The sequence below is a fragment of the Vicia villosa genome, linkage group LG5 (assembly GCF_029867415.1).
Source record: "Vicia villosa cultivar HV-30 ecotype Madison, WI linkage group LG5, Vvil1.0, whole genome shotgun sequence".
Lineage (NCBI taxonomy): Eukaryota > Viridiplantae > Streptophyta > Magnoliopsida > Fabales > Fabaceae > Vicia > Vicia villosa.
This window is the reverse complement of record NC_081184.1, coordinates 125,689,124-125,713,292: the sequence shown is the minus strand read 5'-3', so window position 1 is coordinate 125,713,292 and position 24,169 is coordinate 125,689,124. Positions and strand designations below refer to the sequence as shown.

At 35.7% G+C, this 24,169-nt stretch overlaps 1 protein-coding gene across 2 annotated transcripts; it reads left to right on the top strand.

Moving 5' to 3' along the window:
- The first annotated feature begins 7,379 nt into the window (after positions 1-7,379).
- On the top strand, positions 7,380-9,924 carry LOC131602369 (trihelix transcription factor ENAP2-like). Of its 2 annotated transcripts, none has more exons than XM_058874457.1 (2): positions 7,380-8,440; positions 9,606-9,924. In XM_058874457.1, exons 1-2 carry the CDS (start codon positions 7,546-7,548, stop codon positions 9,617-9,619), a joined length of 909 nt encoding a protein of 302 aa, XP_058730440.1. In that variant the 5' UTR covers positions 7,380-7,545; the 3' UTR covers positions 9,620-9,924. The 2 variants fall into 2 exon arrangements, with proteins under 2 accessions (XP_058730440.1, XP_058730439.1); XM_058874456.1 differs by having other exon boundaries at positions 9,603-9,924.
- Positions 9,925-24,169: the final 14,245 nt, after the last annotated feature.

Below are 24,169 nucleotides of genomic sequence, written 5' to 3'. Positions count from 1 at the left end.
AAGATCCACAGTCGTCAATTTCATCAGGGCGACAATTAGGGTTTTTGACCTAATTCACCTGAACAACTGACTTTTTAATCAGAACATGGTGCCACAACTTAAACCATGGCTCAAGGTCCTCCAATAACTCAATGTGATCCATTCATACCATTCATTTGGTGAGGATAGCTTTGTTCATTTGAAATCTCCAGAAACACGATTCGTCTGAAAAAGTCAACTGTACAAGATCACCATTGACTTTTTGAAATTTTGGTCAACCATGACTTTTGAAGTTTTAAATCATCAATATATGATATATAAAGTCATTTGATCAAGGAAAATCAAGAAAATCAATCAAGAATCAAAAAGTCAAAAGTTTGACTTTCCATACTTAGAAAATTTTCCAAGTGTTTTTCAATGGTTTTTTCCAAACTTTGGAAGGGAATAACTCAAAATTTCACCTACAAACTGAAAAAAACTTCCAACATGAAAGTTGTAGATTTTGATCCAATGAACAACTTTGTCACATATATTTTTTTTTCCATAAGATCAACCATTTAAGAGATATGGAGCTTCAAAGTTGGTATCTTTTGGAAAATGCACTTAAAATCTCATTTTCTTCAAAGTTCATGGATCTTTTTCACCCATTTCCTTAAAGGTCTTGAAGAAACTTTCAACTAGGGTTTTGAAGTACATAACATGAGCTTTCCAAAATGTCCAAGAGCATGAAAAAATATGGAGCATAGCTATGGTTTTGAATTTTGCCATTAGTGATCATTTCACTTGAAATTTCAAGTCATTTTGCCAAAGTTTTGAACCATTCTACCAAATGATGCAAGTAATGATACACCAATGCAATAATTGAGAGATATTTTCTGATTTGAGATCAGATTGGAAAGAGATAAGAAGCTTGGAAGATTAACCATGGTTAAGTCATTTTAACCATTTGCATTTAATGTGAAAGATTCCATTTTATCTCCAAATGCCAAATCACCATTCTTTGATCAACTTGCAAGGCTTTGTATTCAGAAAACTTGGCCTATAAATAGAGGTCATTTCCACTCTCAAAATCACACCAAAACCTCATAATCATAGGTTTTCTCTCTTCTTTCTTAAGTTGCAAGTTTCATGAGTTTCAAAGAGGAAGAATTGCAATTTCCATCTCTTGCAATTTCAGAGCAAAGTGTTGCTTCTAACACTTCCTAAACATCATATGGAAGTTGTTTGATCCACTCACACACCCCAAAACACTTCAAATCTCAGAATCACTACCTCACCTCCATATGAACATAAAGTGAGCCTTAACATGCCAATTTTCATACCAAGCCATATCTGTCCAAACTAACCTTCTAAACATCATCCATATACTTCATATGAACTGTTCCAACCATCATTCATGATCTGAAACATCAAAATCATCAAGCTTGATCCTCACTTGAGCCATACTGCAGATCGGGTACCCTGGATTGATCAAGAGGTTTCCATTTCATTCCAAGCATTCAAACACCTTCCATAATCATCATTGAAGCTATCCAGATCATTACAAAGCATCTGTAACACCTCCAGCTCGAAATTCAACTCTCAGTTTGACCGTTTTTGAAGGTAAGTGCTATGAACTTCAAACTCTATCATACATGCATCATAAATGGAAAACTGATTTACCATCTTGTTTCTGCACATATGAGGATCATTAACCCTCAATCAATTGCATCATAACTTGCACATACATCATTTCACGATTAAATTCAGTTTTAGGGTTCTTCATGTTCATGCGAAAATTGATCACCTTAGAGCAAAAATAAATGAATTATGAGGGTACCATCATGATCCTTGTGAAAAACTGAGTGAGATAGACCCTTTACTTGATCCAAATAATCCAGTTCCAATGATTTTCAAAAATCAGCTAGGGTTGTGTTCTTGGCGCGTTTTTTTTGTTTGGAAAATTCAAATCCTTGTTTTAAAATATAACTAATTGAACGCGTGTGTATTACAAGCCACAAGCGTGGCTCAGTTGGCAAGTGTTTTGGTTAGTGAGAGTGAGGGCGTGGGTTCAAACCCTTGTGAAGACAAAACCATTTTTTTAAACACTAATTTTCTTCATTTTCTTTACAACTTCATCAATTATTTTAACCAATCAAAACTCATCATTTTTACTTCATTTTTTATACACTCTTTATTTAATATATATATTTTATGAATATAAAAAAAATCACAAAAATATATATATTTTGGTACATTTTTAATAGGTTTAAAATGACTTGTTTTAAGTGGTTTTAATACCTTAAATATTATTTTTCATTTGATTTTTCAAACTTAATCACTTGTAAATATTTTTTGTGAACAAATCCTAATCATTTAGGTCTTAGTTAAACATAAGATTTGTCTTTGTTTAAATTAAGTTGATTTCTTTCAAATTTCAAACCGTTTTAAAACAAACGATCACGGTTTCTCAAAACAAATAAACCATTTCTTTTTGGTTTTCTTTTCAAAAACTCTTGATTAAATCTTTTTGGATTGATCAATTGATTTTCAAAACAACTGGGCCTCTTGAATATTAGAGAGTATAAGTCCCATTCCTTTTTCTTTGTACAGTTTTTTCTTTAAACAGAAAACTTCTTTCAAAACTTTCAAACTGTTTTCAAAACGACGAAACCTCGCGTTTTTAACAAAACAATCAACCATGTTTTATAAAATAAAACATGGGCCTCCACATAGGTATAAGTCCCATTCCCTTACATGAAATTAGGTATTTCATTGTACATACACCTTTTTGTACATACCTCGATCAATTTGATTTTTAACCTCGGATAACAAATCAAAAATGAAGGTTTTCTTTAAATCTTCCCAAAAATACCATGGGCCTCCTTGTAGGTATTAGTCCCAACCTCCCTTGTAAATACTTGTTTACATAACTTCTGAATAAACTCAATGGGCCTCTCCCCGAGTATAAGTCCCGAGCCCCCGTGTACACAAATGGATCATCCTTACAGGTATATTTCCTTCATAAACTCCATTGTATACACACACCTTGTCATATATAACTGTTCATACTTGTTCATATTTGTTCATGTACTTGTTCATATTTGTTCGTACTTGTTCATATTTGTGATCGTGTTATATATACTTGTTCAACTTAGTACAACACTAGGTTCCCCATAGCCTCCTATTGGGCTTCGTGCAAAGAATCTCCCTAGTTTAGGTTAGGACATAGAGTATGGTTTCCCGGTGAAATCGCTCTAAGAGCTCAAACCAACTATACCATGTCTCCTCTTGGGCTTCGTACAAACGACTTGTCCCTCCCATAGCCTTCTCTTGGGCTTACAATGCAAGGACCCTCGATTGTCCCTCCCATAGCCTCCTCTTGGGCTTACAATGCAAGGACCCTCAGATAGCCTCCTCTTGGGCTTCGTACAAGGACCCACGGACTTCTTAAAAGCATCCCCAATATCCAAAACAAATACCCTAGGAGATTAGACATTTATCATCTCTATGATAGGAGTATCTCATCTATATCATCACAAATAATCAATCAATCAAATTTCTTTTTTGCCACAAGGTTGGCTAATCAATCAAACTTTTTGCCACCAGGCTGGCTGATTAATCAAAGTTTTTGCCACAAGGCTGGCTTCGTCGAAACTTTTGCCACAAGGCTGGCTGATTAATCAAAACTTTTTGTCACAAGGCTGACTTCATTGAAAGTTTTTGCCACAAGGCTAGCTAATCAAACTTGTTTTTGCCACAAGGCTGGCTAAACAAAAAAACATCTTTATCATTCTAAGCGCCATAAGTGGCACAGCCCAGGGCTTATAATGAAAAGATTTCAAACAAAACAAACAGATGTATGTGATGATATAGATTAGATACATCGAACATTGAGATGACATTTGTCTCTTATCCTTTGCTTCCACTAGCATAAGTGGGAACTACGATTTCTCTGACTTTCTCAACATCCCTTTGAGAATACGTAGGCACAAGGTCTTATTCCTTGGCGAGCAAGACTTCTCCCTCAAACCACTCAAACCTTAGCACCCGTAGACCCCGAGCTACAGATGCTCTGATTCCCTCTAAGGGATATGTATGCAGAGGATCGCGATGATCTTTGCGAGCATAATCAAACAAACACCTTAGTTTCCCACCTATTTCACAACAGAACCTCCACAATAGCATATAATGAAAAACATAACAAAGAAGCCTATAGAGTACTATAGATACGTTGGGTGCTAATACCTTCCCTTCATATAACCAACTCTCTTACCCAAGATCTCTCCCCCCACTTTTGCATTGCTTTTAATTTTGTATTATTTGCTTTGCATCTCTTTTAAGGTTATTGCAACTTTTTTCCTTTTCCTACTTTGGAAACAATAAAAAGTTTGGTCGTGACCAAAACAAAGAAAAATCTTTTTCTTGAGCACTCGAGCCCAAAGAAGGCATCTGGTGTCTCATCCCACATAACGATTTTTCCCCGCAACAAAGTGCACTAGCCTCTGTCTAGAAAAGTCCAAGTGTGCTAGGAGCACGCTTAGCCCAACATACAACTCCTTATTTCCTTCCAAAAATGCATCTTGAAGCTTTATTTTCCTTTTGATGTTCTGTGCTTCAATAATGCAAAGAATCATGCAAAAATGAGATAAAACATCAATCAATATAATATTTACACAAATAACTATTTAGCTATTATATACACTAAAGTTGGGGTTTTATCATAAGAACCAAAAGAGCAAAGTGAATAAGTGCTACAAAACTACTCAAAATAATGAATTTTTGGCACTTATTAGTAACGAAACTACCATCACTTGTAATGACGTCGACATCGTTACCGTGCTTGGGATTGGGCCAGTTACACCAATGGGATTTGATGTCCCTGTTGTACCAACCGTCGATGTGACTGATGGTTATGCGTCTGGAATATTATTTTGGGGGAAGGGCAATTTTCTTTAGAGGAGCCATTTCAACCAGAGTCCTACCACTTCTCAAATGCATAAAAATCCTTACATTAGAAGTGTTTTATGTAAAAACAATAATAACAGGAAAGATGTAATACTCTTTTGTAAAAAATTTAAAAATTTGGACAAAACGTTTCGCTGGGCGTGCCAATCTGTTCGCAGGTGTTTTAAGAGAACTTTCACGAGTTTAATGTGTTTGTGAGATTAAATAAAAAAATCTTGGGAATAATTTGTGCAAAACAGATTTACAAGACATGGTGTGTGTGAATTAAATATAATGGTTTGTATAAAAACAACGTCAACACAAACTTTAATAACGAAAAGGTTTTGATGAAAGTAACAAGAAAATAGTGCAATACATGACATTTAACAAAGTGTTTCAATTAAGGAAACATAAAGATAATAAAAAGAAAGGACACCGACTCATACATGTTTCTCAAAATTTGTTTCGCTCTTTGACTCGGGCAATCCATTTCTGTAGAAAAGTGTTTGAATTTTGCCACCTTGATTACAATGAATAAATATGTTATTTATACTAGTGTGGAGAGAAAGTTGTGAATATCAAGGAGAAAGGATTCCAACCTTCTATTAAGTTTCCATGCCTTTATCTAATAAGAAAAAAAATAAAAATATGGTTAGTTCAAAAAATTCATGGAGATGTTCAATTGCTTACAAGTTAACATCCATTTTTAAAAGCATTACAACATATCCCCATTTATGCAAAGTTTACGAAGGAGTTTCTAACAAAAAAAAAGGACTCTAAGCAATGAAATAAGTGCCTTATTTGAGGAGAATTGGATGGTGATTCAAAGGAAGATTCTATAGAAGTTAAAATATTCAGGTAGTTTTAATATTATGCATTATTGGAAAGCTCCAACTGAAGAAGCTCTTTGTAACTTTAGGCATTTTAGCAACTTTTAATTTTATTAATTTATGTTTATAACCTATTATCTCAGTTGAGCTGACAACTGAAGTATTGATCAATCTCCTTTTCGAATTCTAACAACTGTATTTTAGCACATTTTATTTTATTTTAAATTTTTATTTATGACTTATTACCTCGGTGGAGCTAGCAACTAAGGGGACACTATTTTGTCCAATTTGATGAAAAAAATTAAGTAACGAATCTTCGCGTCCATTTATAAAATAAAAAAGTGAAGACATTTCCACCTCATTAGTCCACATGAAACATCAGTGATTCACGTGAAACCCTCGTCAACCAATCAGAACTTGAATGCCACAATGATCCATCTTGGATGAAAAGTATTGAAATGCAAACTTAACATAATGAAAACAGTGATAATGAAAGCAATTGCCTGAATTACAACACCATTCTCTGGAATTTATTGCGATAGTAGTAGGTTCGGCTGCAAGACGTGGATCATGCACATATACTACAACATAAGGAGCATGAAAGGGAGCACCGGGTGCTTTAAGCCGAAGATACATTAGCACGGGGAAGACGATCCCTCAACAGCCAGAGATGATTCTCCAACAACTTGTAATGATTTGGCCATCTCCCTACGTATTTAAACATGTTGAGATAGCCGACCATGTATGTACCTTGGTGTTCGTCAACCATTTTTCTATAATCACACAAGATAAGACATATCACAGCAAACACAAACAGAATGACAAAAAGAATAACAAACATAAATATTTAGATTTTATTATACATATTAGGGTTCGAATTTCGCAAATGGGTGAAAACAGATTTTGAAATCAGAATTTTAAAATTTAGATTTTTCTCGTATATGTGAGAAACCCCGACAGGCACCCTACAATCCAAATGTAGAATGATTCAAAAGAAGGATGTAAGATAAAGTAGTTTAAGTATTTCTATTGGATGTAACCTAATAAAGTTTAACTATATTCATTTAAGGAATTGCATTACATGCATCAAAAGAAAAATAAAAGAAAGAATGAATGAGAAACTTACCAAATGTGAAATAGGAAGCTCATTTGAATGGATAGGAGTATATGTTGATGAAATTACCTTGATTGAATGTACAATAGTAGATGTTAAAGGAAATAGTTGAAAAGATGTTGGACTCTAGTGTTCTTGCGAGAGTTATTTTTTTATTTGAAATGTAAGGAATGGAGAGGGAAAGACTACCCACGCGACTTAAATGGTAACATCCGAATTTCAATATTTGTATATTGCATCTGAATTTTGTAATTCGAATATATTTTTTTACTTGCATAAGACGTGGTTCTGAGATTGAGTTTATAGTGTGATACTGCTTCCGATTTTCTAACTCCAAACAATGTAAAAGAGATATCGAATTTTCACTAGGATGATTGAGTAATGCGTGAGATGCAAATAAACAATTTTCTTAAAAATTTCCTTAAAAAGTGAATGCAAAACGCGTTCCGCGTTGGTTCTGTGTTGGGCTTTTTTTTAAAGCCCACTAAACTCAATATAAAAAAATTTGAATTGGATCCATGGGACTTGAAACCAAACAAACTCTAAAATAGTTTAAAAAAAAAAAACAGAACAAGAATTGAAAGAGTTTTCCCCGCACAGGCACAATACTCTCGCCGTGAATATTTGCTCAGCCTCCGTCGCAGTCTGCCGACCGTTCAGAACTCTCCACCGATTTTGCCAACTCCACCGCTCGTTATGGACTCCATCTCCGGAGTTCCGTCTCCCCTCAACACCGCCCCGCCGCGACCTCCGTCGTCATCGCCGTTTCCCGGCCGGGAAGACTGCTGGAGCGAAGACGCTACTTTCACTCTCATCGACGCATGGGGTGAGCGCTACCTAGACCTTAACCGCGGTAACCTTCGCCAGAAGCACTGGCAAGAGGTTGCCGACGCCGTCAACGACCTCCACGCCGCCGGTAACAACAACAAGAAAGCTCGTCGAACCGACGTTCAGTGCAAGAACCGAATCGACACGCTGAAAAAGAAGTATAAGATCGAGAAAGCTAGGGTTTCCGAATCCGACAGCGGTTACCAGAGTTCTTGGCCATTCTTCTCCAGCCTCGACGTCCTCATCGGAAACACTTTTCCGGTAAAGAAACACTCGCCGCCGGTAAGCGAACGAACCACCGTCGCCGTCGTCAAATCTCCACCGTCTCCTCCGGCATGGATAGTCTCTCATCCGGTTGGTCCCCGATCCGGGACACAAAAACGTCCGGCGCAGATGAACAGAGACGACACTTCTTTCCGACGGAATTTCTCAGCCTTTGCAACTGCCGCAGCGGCAGTGGCTAAGGCAGAAAGTGAGGAAACCGAGGAATGGAAGTCGAATAGTGGAAAGAAGAGTGGGAAGAGGGGAAGAGAGAGTGATATGAACATGGAGTGTGGGTACAAACATCTTGCTCAGGCGATAGAGAGGTTTGGTGAAGTATACGAAAGAGTTGAAGCTTCGAAACAGAGACAAATGGTGGAATTGGAAATGCAGAGGATGAAATTTGCAAAGGACTTAGAGTTCCAAAGGATGAAGTTAATCATGGAAACGCAGATTCAGATTCAGAAAATCAAGCGCAGCAAGCGTTGTTCTCCCGGTGTTGGTGAGCTTTTTTCTTTCAAATGTCTGCTGCTTGATCCTTTTCTGTTGACTTCATGATGATTATTTTATTTTGCTTGTTTGATTGCTTTTGCTGAATATTTATTGGCTGCCTGTGAATCTTAGTAATGCATAAATTTGGTTTTATATTGTTTCTTGCTGTTGAAGTTGGGAATTTACTGGGATTTATGTTACTTGTGATAATGGTAACTGATAGGTATAATAGGCACAGGGAGAAAATATTTCTGGATTGGTTATATGTTTATGCTACTAATAGAAGAAACTGTATGAAAACTCACAAGGTTATGTTTTGGTGTTTTGTATCATGAAATGAGTTATAAGTTTCATGAATTGATTTAGATTATATAATCCTTAATAATAGGACTATTTTGAAGTCTTTTCTGTCTATACTATCTTTGGGATTCTGATGGAAAGACTTTTTCTTCTCTTCTCTAATTCTCTCTTGAGAAACCTGCGTGTTTGTTCCCCACTGGCCACTATATGCTTTATTCTTAAGAAAAGTTGTTTACTGAGGTTCAAGTGGCTCCACTTATATGTGCTTTTTCCACTTGGATGTGACTAGTTCCAAGATTGACTTCTCCTAAATATGTCAGATAAGCCTAAATATGTCAAAATGTATAATATTCCCAGAGCAGACAAAAATACAAGACAGAACATATGGCATCTGGTTTAGAAAGAAGAGTTTGTTTGTATGTGAAATGGAATGCTGTGTAAGCTTAGTAGCATATGATCATAAATTTCTTCAATTCATTGAAAATTCGCCATAAGGTTTCTTCTATAGAACCAGAATTAACTGAGCACAACTTTAATGAGGCCATTTGTTGTTTGTTCCTTAAACAGCTCTTGCTTTTCCCTCCTTAAACACTTGCATGGTGTCTGTGCTCCAGTTTTTGAAATATACATATTGTTTTGTCATGTGTACTACGATTTATTTTGAGAGAATAGTTTCCTTAATGTTTGTGCCCATTCAATCTTTTTAGTAACTCTCTCAAGCCAGTGAAAAAAACAATTGAATATTCCAGTAGTTGATAAGTATTAAAGATGATGTGCCCTTTTTGCTTCTTGTTTTGTTTCTTGTTTTGTTTCTTGTTTTCTTTAGTTCTGTATTCTTACTCATGACTATTTATTTTTTTTCCCCTCTCCAGCAGACAGTTTCTCATAGCAACCGGTGAAGAAGAATTCTATTGAGAAGATTAGATAGATTTTACATTTTGGACATGGAAGCATATATAGCCCCCTTTTTACCTTATGAAAAAATAATTTAGGAAAAGGTATTTCACAGTGAGGTTCAGGTTTGGTTGTATTTATAATGTAATGCTTGCTTTTGTGTAGTAATTTTTCTTTCTTTTTTGATCACCTTTGAACCTTTGAGGAACACTAGAGAAGATCATAAATGAACAGTAGATTGTGGATGGCTTACTCAATGGAAACTTTCATTGATTAGATTTATAAAGATAGCTTACATTATTGAATTTATTTTTCTGCAAAACATCTGCCTTGTTCTTTCATTAAATCAAACGGAAGAATAATGATTATGAAGTTTGCCCAATATACCTCTTGTCCATCGTATTCCTCAGAGGAAGGGAGATGTCAATGGAGAATAATAATAGCGAGGGAATGAGTCCTGGGGGCGGACCGTTTCCTCACCTGGAGTGGTTCTAGCGTGCCATCTTTTTTCCTTCTGTTAAACTAAAATTATTCCTTAAAATTAAAATGTTTTAAGAGAAATTTAAGTTTTCCCATCAAATTTGAGTTGAGACTTAAATCTAACCTATCTTCATCTATTGTATCTCTGCACTTCGTTTCTTTCTTAAGCTATTCAAACATACAAACAACATGTAACATTTCCCTCCCTCTATTCAAGCATACAAACCACATGTAACATTTCCCTCCCGCTTCTCTCTTCTTCGGGTAGATTTTTTCTTTTTTGAACTGCTTCTTTCTTTGCATCCATCCATCGTTCCTCTGTTTTTTTCAACCTCTTTTTTTTTTTCCTTCCATTTCTAACTTTTTTTTTAGTATTTACACTGTTTCTCTTTTCCTTCTTTGTAGCCATGCGATTTGATTTGTAGTTTTTTTTATTATGAATTTTGAGTTATTTGTTTAATTTTACATTAAACAAAATATATTATAGATTTTTATCTAATTTTCCTAAAAAATATCAAAATAGTAATCACCTCACTATATACTATTTCACTTTTGTGGTCGGCTATTCCATGTTGCTATAAGGGTTTAACTACGTAAGAATGAATACGGTTCTGTTTGGTAAAACTAGCTGATAGCTGGTAGCTGGTAGCTGATAGTTGATAAGCTAATGTGAGTGTTTGGTAAATTAGCTGTTTCATTAGCTGATAGATACAAAATGACATTAATGACATTTTAATTAATGAGGGTAATAATATATTTTAGTTAAAACAATAAGGGTATTAATGGAAGAAAAACTCACAAGCTAAAAGCTATAAGCTCAAAAGCTACTTCAAATAGCTTTTGAAAAAAAAACTAAAAGCTAGTAAAAAAGCTACAAGCTAAAAGCTACTTCAAATAGCTTTTGAGAAAAAAAAACTAAAAGCTAGTAAAAAAGCTACAAACTAAAAGCTAAAATAGAGTTACCAAACAAAGTTTTTTTATTAATACGAGTTGAAAAGCTAAAAGCTCTTTTTTTTGTCTTACCAAACAGACTCTACATGTGAAATATCCATCGAAAATAGAGTACAATTATTTAATTCAAAAGTAAAGATTAATGTTTTTGTGGTAGGCTACTTCATGACGCTATAAAGGTTTAGTCAATTTCTTTTATAGTTTCCCAATTTTTCTTGGACACCTGCAATGAAATTTTTAAAATGCTTCTATATTTTGGAAATGCATCTTCGAAGTCACATTTTTATGAAAAAAAAGGTGGTTTCAGATATGCACTTCCGAAAACACTTTTTTTTTTTTTTTGAAAAAAATGTGATTTCGGAGATGTATTTCTGAAATATAGTTTTTTTTTTCAGAAAAAATGTGACTTCGGAGATGCACTTCCGAATTCACCCCTTTGGAATATTTCGGAAATGCACTTCCGAAATATTCAACCAAACTTCCATCACTTTCACTATAACTCTTCACAAGCCTGCAACCAAAATCTTCATCATACTTTTCATAACCTGCATAATTCAACCGACCCTACCATCGAAAACACCACTCAACTATATCACTCTCATGAAAACAAATTTGGAAACTTAAAAAAAAAAGAAAGAAATATTGAGAGATCTGCTGCTTCTAGAAATATTGTGAGGAAGGAACTATGTTGAAGTTTGCAGAGTTTGAAATATTGAAAGATGGTAGAAGCAAAGGTTGAGAAGGAGGTATTATTGTTTGGTTTATGGAAATCGAAAAAAGCAGAGTAGTAGATTGAGAGGAGAAGTTGAGGTTGGAGTTTAAAAGAACAGAGAGAGAGGTTGACGGAGTAAGTTTGGAGAGGGAGGCATATTGGTTTAAGTTTTAGGTTATTAGGAGAAGATGGAAATTGTAAATCATAGTGAGAGTGTGTTTGTGCGTGAGATTATTTCTGGAGTGCATTTCTGAAACACCAAAAAATGGGTTATTTCGGAGATGCATCTCCGAAAACACTACTAGGAGATGTATCTCCGAAGTCACATTTTTATGAAAAAAAGGTGGTTTCAGATATGCACTTCCGAAAACACTTTTTTTTAAAAAAAAAAAGGTGATTTCGGAGATGTATTTCTGAAATATAGTTTTTTTTTTCAGAAAAAATGTGACTTCGGAGATGCACTTCTGAATTCACCCCTTTGGAATATTTCGAAAATGAACTTCCGAAATATTCAACCAAACTTCCATCACTTTCACTATAACTCTTCACAAGCCTGCAACCAAAATCTTCATCATACTTTTCATAACCTGCATAATTCAACCGACCCTACCATCGGAAAACACCACTCAACTATATCACTCTCATGAAAACAAATTTGGAAACTTAAAAAAAAAGAAGAAATATTGAGAGATCTGCTGCTTCTAGAAATATTGTGAGGAAGGAACTATGTTGAAGTTTGTAGAGTTTGAAATATTGAAAGATGGTAGAAGCAAAGGTTGAGAAGGAGGTATTATTGTTTGGTTTATGGAAATTGAAAAAGCAGAGTAGTAGATTGAGAGGAGAAGTTGAGGTTGGAGTTTGAAAGAACAGAGAGAGAGAGAGAGAGAGAGAGAGAGAGAGAGAGAGAGAGAGAGAGAGAGAGAGAGAGAGAGAGAGAGAGAGAGAGAGAGAGAGAGAGAGAGGTTGACCGAGTAAGTTTGGAGAGGGAGGCAGATTGGTTTAAGCTTTAGGTTATTAGGAGAAGATGGAAATTGTAAATCATAGTGAGAGTGTGTTTGTGAGTGAGATTATTTCTGAAGTGCATTTCTGAAACACCAAAAAATGGGTTATTTCGGAGATGCATGTCTGAAAACACTACAAAATGGGTGTTTTAGGAGATGTATCTCCGAAGTCACATTTTTATGAAAAAAATGTGGTTTCAGATATGCACTTTCGAAAACACTTTTTTTTTTTGAAAAAAAGGTGATTTCGGAGATGTATTTCTGAAATATAGTTTTTTTTTTTCAGAAAAAATGTGACTTCGGAGATGCACTTCCGAATTCACCCCTTTGGAATATTTCGGAAATGCACTTCCAAAATATTCAACCAGACTTCGATCACTTTCACTATAACTCTTCACAAGCCTGCAACCAAAATCTTCATCATACTTTTCATAACCTGCATAATTCAACCGACCCTACCATCGAAAAACACCACTCAACTATATCACTCTCATGAAAACAAATTTGGAAACTTAAAAAAAAAAAGAAATATTGAGAGATCTGATGCTTCTAGAAATATTGTGAGGAAGGAACTATGTTAAAGTTTGCAGAGTTTGAAATATTGAAAGATGGTAGAAGCAAAGGTTGAGAAGGAGGTATTATTGTTTGGTTTATGGAAATCGAAAAATCAGAGTAGTAGATTGAGAGGAGAAGTTGAGGTTGGAGTTTGAAAGAACAGAGAGAGAGAGAGAGGTTGACGGAGTAAGTTTGGAGAGGGAGGCGGATTGGTTTAAGCTTTAGGTTATTAGGAGAAGATGGAAATTGTAAAGCATAGTGAGAGTGTGTTTGTGAGTGAGATTATTTCTGAAGTGCATTTCTGAAACACCAAAAAATGGGTTATTTCGGAGATGCATCTCCGAAAACACTACAAAATGGGTGTTTTAGGAGATGTATCTCCGAATTCTGGGAAAATCTGAAAAAAAATATATTTCGGAGATGCATCTCCGAAACAGGGGTATTTTGGGGTTTTCAGCAGGAGTTACCCCCACAGGAGGGTCTATAAAGAAATTGTCAAGGTTTAACTATTTAAGAATGAATACATGTAAAAGGTCCACTAGAGATAGAGTAAAATTACTTGATTCAAAAATAAATATTAGGGGAGAATTTAACCTACCACCCACTATGGACATGCAGTAAAAAAAATTTCAATATCCAATTTGAAATTTCAGGCATCCAAATTTGATTTTTCACCAGAAATAATATGCAAATTACGAAATTTATAGAGACGACTTACCGAAACTTTTGAAAATTTTGGTGCTCTTCTGAAAACCCAAAGAAACATACCAGAAATTTTCAAAATTTCCGATTAATAACAAAATCTTTCGAAAATTTTGAAATTTCTGGTATATCAAAAATTTTGTTTATACTGGAAATTTCAGGTAGTTCTGCAGAAAAATACTTTACTTGTGTGGGCTAAAACCGATAGCTTCTTCTACGGATTCATGTACAGATTTTACGGAGTTCGTCACCATTGTTACTGTATGTTTTCTATATAACAAATACAATTCTTAATGGTTTTTCTGTCTCTATGATTTTGATAGTTTACTCTTTATATGTTGTAATTGACAGATGTTTAAGTCCTCGTTTGAAGTTTTAGCAAGGACACAGACTACTAGTAAACGACATGTTATTATTGCTATCACTACGTTTTGATTATGCTAATGGAAGGCTATGGTGGAAAGATAAATTGATCATGTGTTGTGAGAGAGGAGGAAATTACAAAAGAAAGAATGCATCTAAAAACAATAATTCCTCAGAAGATATTTATAGTATGAAAGTTAAATGTCCTTTTAGGCTGAGATCTGTTTCAAGTGGTATCAGTTGGAAGGTGATTGTTAGGTGCGGGATGCACAATCATAAAATATTTAAGGATTTGGAAGGTCATGACATATTGGACCGTCTAAAAGATCATGAAAGAAAGTTTGTGAATGACATAACAAAGTACAATAAGGCTCCAAGGTACATAATTGCTGCTTTGAAAGAAAAATCCATAAATCCTCACGAGTATTACCTAGGTGTTTAAAGCTAGAGCTACATAAAAAACGAGTAAGAGAGGTTCATTGATAGAAATACATATGTTGTTGGGTCTTATTAATAGAGGGTGCGTTTGATTTGCTAAAAAATAAGGGACTGGACATGACAATTTTTCTTGTATCCTGTTTGATGCAGAAATTATTTAAAGGACTAGACAAAACATGTGTCAGGGGACTAGACAAAAACATAAATTTTTGTCCTTCAGCAAACTATGGGACAACTTTTTGTTCCAAACACAAATTATCAAAAACTATCAAAATATCATATTTTATATATCAATAATAAAAGTTATATAAAAAAATTATATTATTGTATTCAATATATAAATTTATCAAACAAAATAGATTAAAAAATTTGTCCAGTGCCTCAATTATCAAACACAGTATAGTACAAAAAATTATCTTGTACTGTTCTGTACTGTCATGTACAGTTCTATCTAGTACTTATCATTTTGCAAATCAAATGCACCCAGAGAGAAATACATGTGTTAGACTAGAAAGAGAGATGACTCAGATGTTGTAGCTGATATCTTTTGGCCACATCCTGATTTAATAAAGTTGTTGAATATGTTTTATCTGGTGTTGATTTATGATTGCACATACAAGACAAATAAGTAAGAATATTTGATTGCACATCCTGATATCTGTTGTAGATGTTGATTTATCAGTTTGATTATGAGCATCTTGATCGTACAGGTACACGATACCACTGCTTGAGATAGTTGGTGTTACGTCAACGAAGTTGACGTTTTCGGTTGGCTTTTCCTATTTGGAACATGAAAGGGAGGAAAATCTCAAATGGGCACTAGAGAAGCTCAAAGAGTTGTTCTCTTCCGAAAGATTATTATCGAAGGTTGTGGTAATGAATCGAGAACTTGCGTTGATGAATGCTATGGAATCTGTGTTCCCAAATGCAACTCATTTGTTGTGTTCGTTCCATATTTTAAAAAACATTAATATGAAATGTAAAGAGTATGTTAAATTAGAAAGACAAGAACATGTCATGGATCTATAGAACAACATCATATATTCAAATACAAAACTGAGTTTGTAGAACACTTCAAGCACTTTGAAACTGTCTATGCTGATATTCCTTTATTTGTTAAATATGTGAATGAAACATGATTGCCACCTTATAAAGAAAGGTTTGTTGCTACTTGAACTAACAGAGTCACTCATTTAGGGAACACAACAACAAACAGATACAGAACATGATAGTTTGGTGTTATTACGTAACTAATCATAATTTAAGACATATTTCTATTTATGGTTTTTAGGGTGGAGTCTGCTCATTGGAGACTAAAAAACACGTTGACTATAAGCTAGGGAGATTCATGATGAAGTTTGGATGCTGGGAACATCATGTTGAAGTTGCAGCTAAGTTCAATCAGAGAGCCGTTTCAAAAAAAGTATTGTCAACATTGAGCATTGGTATAACACTCAATTCTATGCCAACTTACACAATTTTGTCTAAAGACAATGTATACAACTCATTGGAAAGGAACTAAAAAGTGTAAACTTTGTTGGTTCAAGCCAAGAAAGATGTGGTTACTTCATTAGAACAAGATATGAGTTACCGTGTGCGTGTCAGTTTGTTGGTTTCTAAATAATAGGCAATCATGTTCCTTTAGACTCAATTCATGTATTTTGGACGAAATTGCACATTATAGAGCATGAGGTCAGTCATGATGAGAGTTTTAAACAGTGGGATTTAGAAGAAGAGTGTGAATAGTTGAAGACATATTTCAGTACTTTAGATGTTGTAGGCCAGAAGGTGTTGAAGAAAATGTTAAAGAATTAACACATTCATCCACAACTTCTATGTGTCAACCGCCATTGAAGTAGAAGCCAAAGAGGGGAGTTAAAAAGAGTTGAAAGAGTTAAGAGAGTGATGTGTGTAACACCCCATATTTTCTAAATTTAATTTAATTGGAAATTAAATTACTATTTGGAATTATTCGGTATTTTGGTGGAATTATTTGGAAAGAATTATGAGATGGGCTATTGGGCCAAGTGTGGTGTTAGTAAAGAGGGGGGTGCTATGTTGGTAAAGCCCTTTACTAATTAAAATGTTATTTTCATAAAACATTTTGGAATTTGGGAAAAGAAAGAACGTGAAAGAACAGAGGTTCTGGGGAACACGAAGAACCGAAGGAGAGCTGAAGATGGAGAGACCAAAGATTGAGCACTCTTGGCTAAGGTAAGGGGGGACTCTCCGGTTATCATCTATTATCGTGTTCTTAGATAATAATATTGATTAGGGATGTTGTTGAGTCAATTGGATCATATGTTAGGTTTAGGGAGGTTATGAATTGATGAAAATTGCATGAATTATTGATAGATTATGTGTTGTTTTGATGTGTGATGATGAATAGTGATGCAATTGATGATTAACTGCCTGCATATGATGTTTGGAGTCAGTTTTGGACTCAGATTGAGTCAGATCGCAGGATCTGACGCAGACCCGATAGTCTGCGAAATCGCCAGTTCGCGCCGCGTCCCCGTGTTGGCGCCGCGAAGGCGTTCTTGTTTTCTCGCATCGCGCCGCGTGCATAGGTTGGCGCCGCGAACGTGTTGGTATGCTTCAGGTCGCGCCGCGTAGTCTTGGTCGCGCCGCGTACTGTAGCGTTAGTTGTTTTCTTGGGAAAGTTAAATGATGTGTAACTTTCGAACCGTAGGTCCGTTTTTAGTGCCGTTTCGAGCACGATGAATCTTATGAGATAGCCTACGTGTTTAAATGATGAAATGAGGTGTGAATCCAATTATTTTTAAATATGATTTTATTTCTTAACGAATGATGTATTGTACATATATGTGATGAGATGTGTTAAATACATGCTATGTTGAAATATTAATCATGTGACGATTTGTTGATTGGATGATGTATTGTTGACATATATGATGAAATGTGACAATATGAGACGTTGTTTTGAAAGCATTATGATGTGATGATTTGTAGAGAATTGTATGATGTTGATTGATTTGTTTTGGAATGATGTGGGTACATGTGTGTTCTTCTTATTGATGATGATGATTGATGTGGACACATGTATGTTCTTTGATGATGATGATGATGATGTTAATGATGATTATGAGGATTGATTGTATTGAATGATGCTAATGTATATAAACATACTTTGATGATGATGATGATGTTAATGATGATGATGAAATGAGTATTTGATGATGTTACTCATTAGACTTGACGATGGTATAAGTATGTTGTATATGTTGCATTCATTCATGTGCATTGTTGATACTGTATCCATGAGGGATGTGTTGGATCAGTGAAGGGCATGATTCCCATTGTGTGGAATCTGTGCTGGCAGGGCCGTATCTGGATGATGTTGGATCGGTCATGGGTTATTCCCATTTGATGATGTTGGTACCACATGCATAGTGTCAGTTCATACATATGCATACTTTTATAACATGATTGGAAGTATTCCAGTGTTATAAATATTGATGATGTGTTGATTGTGTGTTTTGTTGGATTAATGTTGAGTATGATTGTCTGTGTGAAAGATGTGTTCTGTTGATGTTTGTGTAAATGACGGATGTTCCTGATAATCTGAATATGATGAAGTTGGGTGAATAATATGACTATGATGTGTTGTTATTTAAGATGCAATAACATTTGTTAACTGTGATGAGACTCACCCTTACTGTTGACATTTTCAGATTGAGGATAGCTGCTTTCGACTTGGTAAGGATTAGCTCATAAGTCGGTTTAGTTGTTGTGTCGGTGTCATGCTCTGATAGATGTAACACTGGGAACGCGATGTTTTGAGTTTCAATTATAACTCTATCGTTTGTTTTATTTGAAGTATGATACATTAACAATGTAATGTTAATTTGATGATTTGATTCCGCTGTGTAAACATGATTTTTATCTAATGAGTTATAATTCAGATGTTTCAGTGAATGCATGACATATGCCGAACGTATGTTTTCTTTTATATTTTGAATTGTGACACCCTTTGCATGTTTACTCTGATTTAATTTTGTTAATTATCGTGGGGTATTAGAGGGGTGTTACAATAGTGGTATCAGAGCAGGTCGGTCCGTCCGGCCAATTGTCGAGTCAGTTGAGTTGCACGACGGTTGAATATTGTCGGCGTTTTATCCCTTGGTACACGACACGTGAGTGAATCACTGTCGGTACTTGTTTGTTTTGTTGCAGGTGTTAGATTGAAACAAGTGGGGGAGAAGCTTTGCTTCTCAGTTATGTTTCAATTGTAAGATGATTGATTTAGTCGGCTGTTATTGGCAACAGTGCAAGCATTGTTGGAGTTGTTGTTTTCCGAATCGAAGGTGACTTGGAATTAAGACTTCACTGGGAATTGAGTTGGAACATCTTGAAGGAAGGTGATTAAAGGTAATTGACAGTTATTGTAAGAGAAGGAAATTGGAAAGTTGCGATGTGTCAGCTCTACTGGTGTACTGTGAAGATGTCAGTTGAGTAGCTTTACGTCTCGGAAGAGATTCAGCTGCAAGATTGCAAAGAGGATTGCTGTCGAAATGTTCCAGAAATCGCACTTCGGCGATGGGAGGTGTTGCTCAAGTTATAATGATGTTTGGAAGTAAAGAGATATGATAAGGGGCTGTTTGGAATGTGATAGAGTTGAAGAGAATGAGTTTTGGAGAGAGATTTTCGTAAGCAAAACGCAGGAAAATTGTTGAATAGCTGCGGAACTTCGAAAATTCATAGCTGGAGTTCTGGACATCCGAATGGAGTTCCGTTTGAAGCGTCGGAAAGCTAACGAGATGAACCTTGTTATAAAAATGGTTGCAGAAGCTGTAACATAATTAAGTGTGACAGGATGACGTTGGAAGGAGGCGAAGTTACGGTTACTCTTGTTCTTATGACTAGACTTGTTTATTGGTACTGCACGGGATGTCAGTGTCAGTGTTGAATGGATCGAAGGAATACTTAGAAGGTTTGTTGAGGAGTAATTTTAAGAATTGAATTTACCAATTGAGGAGTTTTGGATATATCGTATAGAGTGTCGCTGCATGATGTCAGTGTTGCATTTTTCGGGCAATGATTGGAAAATTCATATCTTGAGTTCCGAGTGTCGGATTAATGTGCCGTTTGAACCTACGAGGAGGAGGGATTCTGTTCTAATTTATGGAAGAGTTATAAATACGGTAGAGTGACCCTATGAGGAGAGGTTCTGAAGTCGGTTATAGAAGCGTGAAACTTGTTGAATAGGAATGCCTACTATCGTGATTGTTTGAAACAGAATTGAGTAGAACATGTTGTTGATGAATGGGTAGATGAGATGTTCGGTAATAAAGATGGTTTGAGTGCCGATGAATTTTAGTGAAGAGTGCATTAGTAGTAAAGATGGGATAAACTTTAGAACCCTTGGAATCGTATTTGTGATGGCAAAATAACGATAAGTATAAAAGAAGAATTGTAGGGAATTTCTAACATTTGTTGACGTGAGGAAGACTTTGTTGGGATTCCGAGTGGGATGATATTTGGACGTGAAGGATGTAATAGAATTTGGAGAAAAACCGCAGGTTATGAATATTGTGTTATTGTGTTGCGTAGGGAGTCCTTAAAAATGTCGGTGCTAATGATGAATGAGTTGGATTTAATTGGACAATTTAGAGACTTGAGCTGGTATGTGAAGACACTTCTAATAGTGTTAGATTGAGTATGCTAGAAGATGACTAGTGGTATTCTTAACGAGATTAGAGAAGGTCAGAAAGATGATGTTGAGTTGATCGATAGGTTGATTTTGAATTACCAAGGTAAAGGCGGTGAATTCGGAATCGACGAGAATAGTATAATGAGGTTGAGTGATTGGATTTGCGTAACTGATGTTGTGAGCTTCTGAAGGATATCCTAGAAGGACACCGTAGTGAATTATTGGGCTATGACGATGTTAATGAGTTTGGGTGCAAACTCGGAAAATGGACACTATTATGTAGTAACGACGGTTTATGCTTAAATATGATTTTCAACTAATATTGACAAATTTAGGACTTGATCACCCTAAATCTCTTGTTGGTAGTAGATGAAATCATATAGAAGAGATAAGCTTGTTTTGTTACCTTAATGGTTTAAGATGTGATGGATACTGAGCCGTGAGAATAATCACTCACTATGTTGTGTGAACTTATGAAGAAGTGAATATGAAAGAGTGCGACATGGTGGATGATGACTTAAGATGGGTAATCGGAGTCGCGCAACAAAATTGTGATGAGGAGTAGTGTTATGAGTACTACTCGCGGGAAGTAAGGAATTAATATGTCGGAAGCCTACATAGAGAATATGTATTGATCTATATGTTGGATTTAGAATTCAGTGGATGTAAGGATGTCGTGTCGAAGAATTATAACTCCTTTGAATAATTGCCGAGATGATGAATATGTTATTACGACTGTACGTAGTTGATGAGTACGTATTCGGCGGAATTAAAACGAAGAGTTGATGCTATGTGACGTTGTGATATTTTTGTGTTGTTGTCAAGGGGTTATTGTAGATTCCAGATATAATGAGGAATTATACTCTCTGAAGGGAGGAATTGATTTAATTCTTAGTAGAGAGCGTGACTCAGTCGAGCTATCTTGTAAGCGATGGTATATTGAGGCCGATGAGTGTGTACTTGTTCTGATGGTTAGGATGTTTAAATAGAGGAAGTAAATCAGGAATTGGTTTTCGTTGGATGCGAGTAAGCATTGCTAAATGGTAGATTAGTACTATGAATGATGAAGAATGATCCTTGGAACGAAGGAGTAAAGAGAGTCGGAATCAGGTAAAACTCAGAAATCTATTTGGTATAAGTGATTGTGATGAGTAGTCAGAGTAGTGCGGAAAAAGCGGAATGTAACGTGTTGGATAATTACTGGTGTGACTTAAGAGGAGTCAGATAATTGGAATTCAATGGTATAAGAATACGAGTATTGAGTTCTTGAAGGAAGTGGTTGATGAAAAATGTAAGTATTACATTATCACTTAGATGGAAAGGTGTGTCTAAGGTTGGTATGTTTGGTAGATGGAATGCATTACTGCAGTGTTGATCAGTGTGATCATACTATAAATTGTGTAATTGTATTACTCGTTTGTTGAGCGTATTGTATAGGTTGTACCTATGTTCTGTTGTGCTAATCTTTTGGAGATATAGCGGGTGGTATACTTTGGATAGTCAAAGGTGACATAAGAACTGGGATTTGAATGTGTGAAACATGCTTCCTGTTGGTTATGTCAGATGGATTTTGAGGATGGACTGATGGTACTGTTAATTGGGAGCTGGAGAGTCAGGTGAAGGACTCTTATACGAGCTGGTTACTTGAGGTATGTTTTCGAGGACGAAAACTCTTTTAGTGGGGGAGAGTTGTAACACCCCATATTTTCTAAATTTAATTTAATTGGAAATTAAATTACTATTTGGAATTATTCGGTATTTTGGTGGAATTATTTGGAAAGAATTATGAGATGGGCTATTGGGCCAAGTGTGGTGTTAGTAAAGAGGGGGGTGCTATGTTGGTAAAGCCCTTTACTAATTAAAATGTTATTTTCATAAAACATTTTGGAATTTGGGAAAAGAAAGAACGTGAAAGAACAGAGGTTCTGGGGAACACGAAGAACCGAAGGAGAGCTGAAGATGGAGAGACCAAAGATTGAGCACTCTTGGCTAAGGTAAGGGGGGACTCTCCGGTTATCATCTATTATCGTGTTCTTAGATAATAATATTGATTAGGGATGTTGTTGAGTCAATTGGATCATATGTTAGGTTTAGGGAGGTTATGAATTGATGAAAATTGCATGAATTATTGATAGATTATGTGTTGTTTTGATGTGTGATGATGAATAGTGATGCAATTGATGATTAACTGCCTGCATATGATGTTTGGAGTCAGTTTTGGACTCAGATTGAGTCAGATCGCAGGATCTGACGCAGACCCGATAGTCTGCGAAATCGCCAGTTCGCGCCGCGTCCCCGTGTTGGCGCCGCGAAGGCGTTCTTGTTTTCTCGCATCGCGCCGCGTGCATAGGTTGGCGCCGCGAACGTGTTGGTATGCTTCAGGTCGCGCCGCGTAGTCTTGGTCGCGCCGCGTACTGTAGCGTTAGTTGTTTTCTTGGGAAAGTTAAATGATGTGTAACTTTCGAACCGTAGGTCCGTTTTTAGTGCCGTTTCGAGCACGATGAATCTTATGAGATAGCCTACGTGTTTAAATGATGAAATGAGGTGTGAATCCAATTATTTTTAAATATGATTTTATTTCTTAACGAATGATGTATTGTACATATATGTGATGAGATGTGTTAAATACATGCTATGTTGAAATATTAATCATGTGACGATTTGTTGATTGGATGATGTATTGTTGACATATATGATGAAATGTGACAATATGAGACGTTGTTTTGAAAGCATTATGATGTGATGATTTGTAGAGAATTGTATGATGTTGATTGATTTGTTTTGGAATGATGTGGGTACATGTGTGTTCTTCTTATTGATGATGATGATTGATGTGGACACATGTATGTTCTTTGATGATGATGATGATGATGTTAATGATGATTATGAGGATTGATTGTATTGAATGATGCTAATGTATATAAACATACTTTGATGATGATGATGATGTTAATGATGATGATGAAATGAGTATTTGATGATGTTACTCATTAGACTTGACGATGGTATAAGTATGTTGTATATGTTGCATTCATTCATGTGCATTGTTGATACTGTATCCATGAGGGATGTGTTGGATCAGTGAAGGGCATGATTCCCATTGTGTGGAATCTGTGCTGGCAGGGCCGTATCTGGATGATGTTGGATCGGTCATGGGTTATTCCCATTTGATGATGTTGGTACCACATGCATAGTGTCAGTTCATACATATGCATACTTTTATAACATGATTGGAAGTATTCCAGTGTTATAAATATTGATGATGTGTTGATTGTGTGTTTTGTTGGATTAATGTTGAGTATGATTGTCTGTGTGAAAGATGTGTTCTGTTGATGTTTGTGTAAATGACGGATGTTCCTGATAATCTGAATATGATGAAGTTGGGTGAATAATATGACTATGATGTGTTGTTATTTAAGATGCAATAACATTTGTTAACTGTGATGAGACTCACCCTTACTGTTGACATTTTCAGATTGAGGATAGCTGCTTTCGACTTGGTAAGGATTAGCTCATAAGTCGGTTTAGTTGTTGTGTCGGTGTCATGCTCTGATAGATGTAACACTGGGAACGCGATGTTTTGAGTTTCAATTATAACTCTATCGTTTGTTTTATTTGAAGTATGATACATTAACAATGTAATGTTAATTTGATGATTTGATTCCGCTG

Coding starts and splice junctions, on each gene's coding strand:
- LOC131602369 (XM_058874456.1), top strand. CDS start 7,546: ATGGACTCCATCTCCGGAGTTCCGTCTCCCCTCAACACCGCCCCGCCG.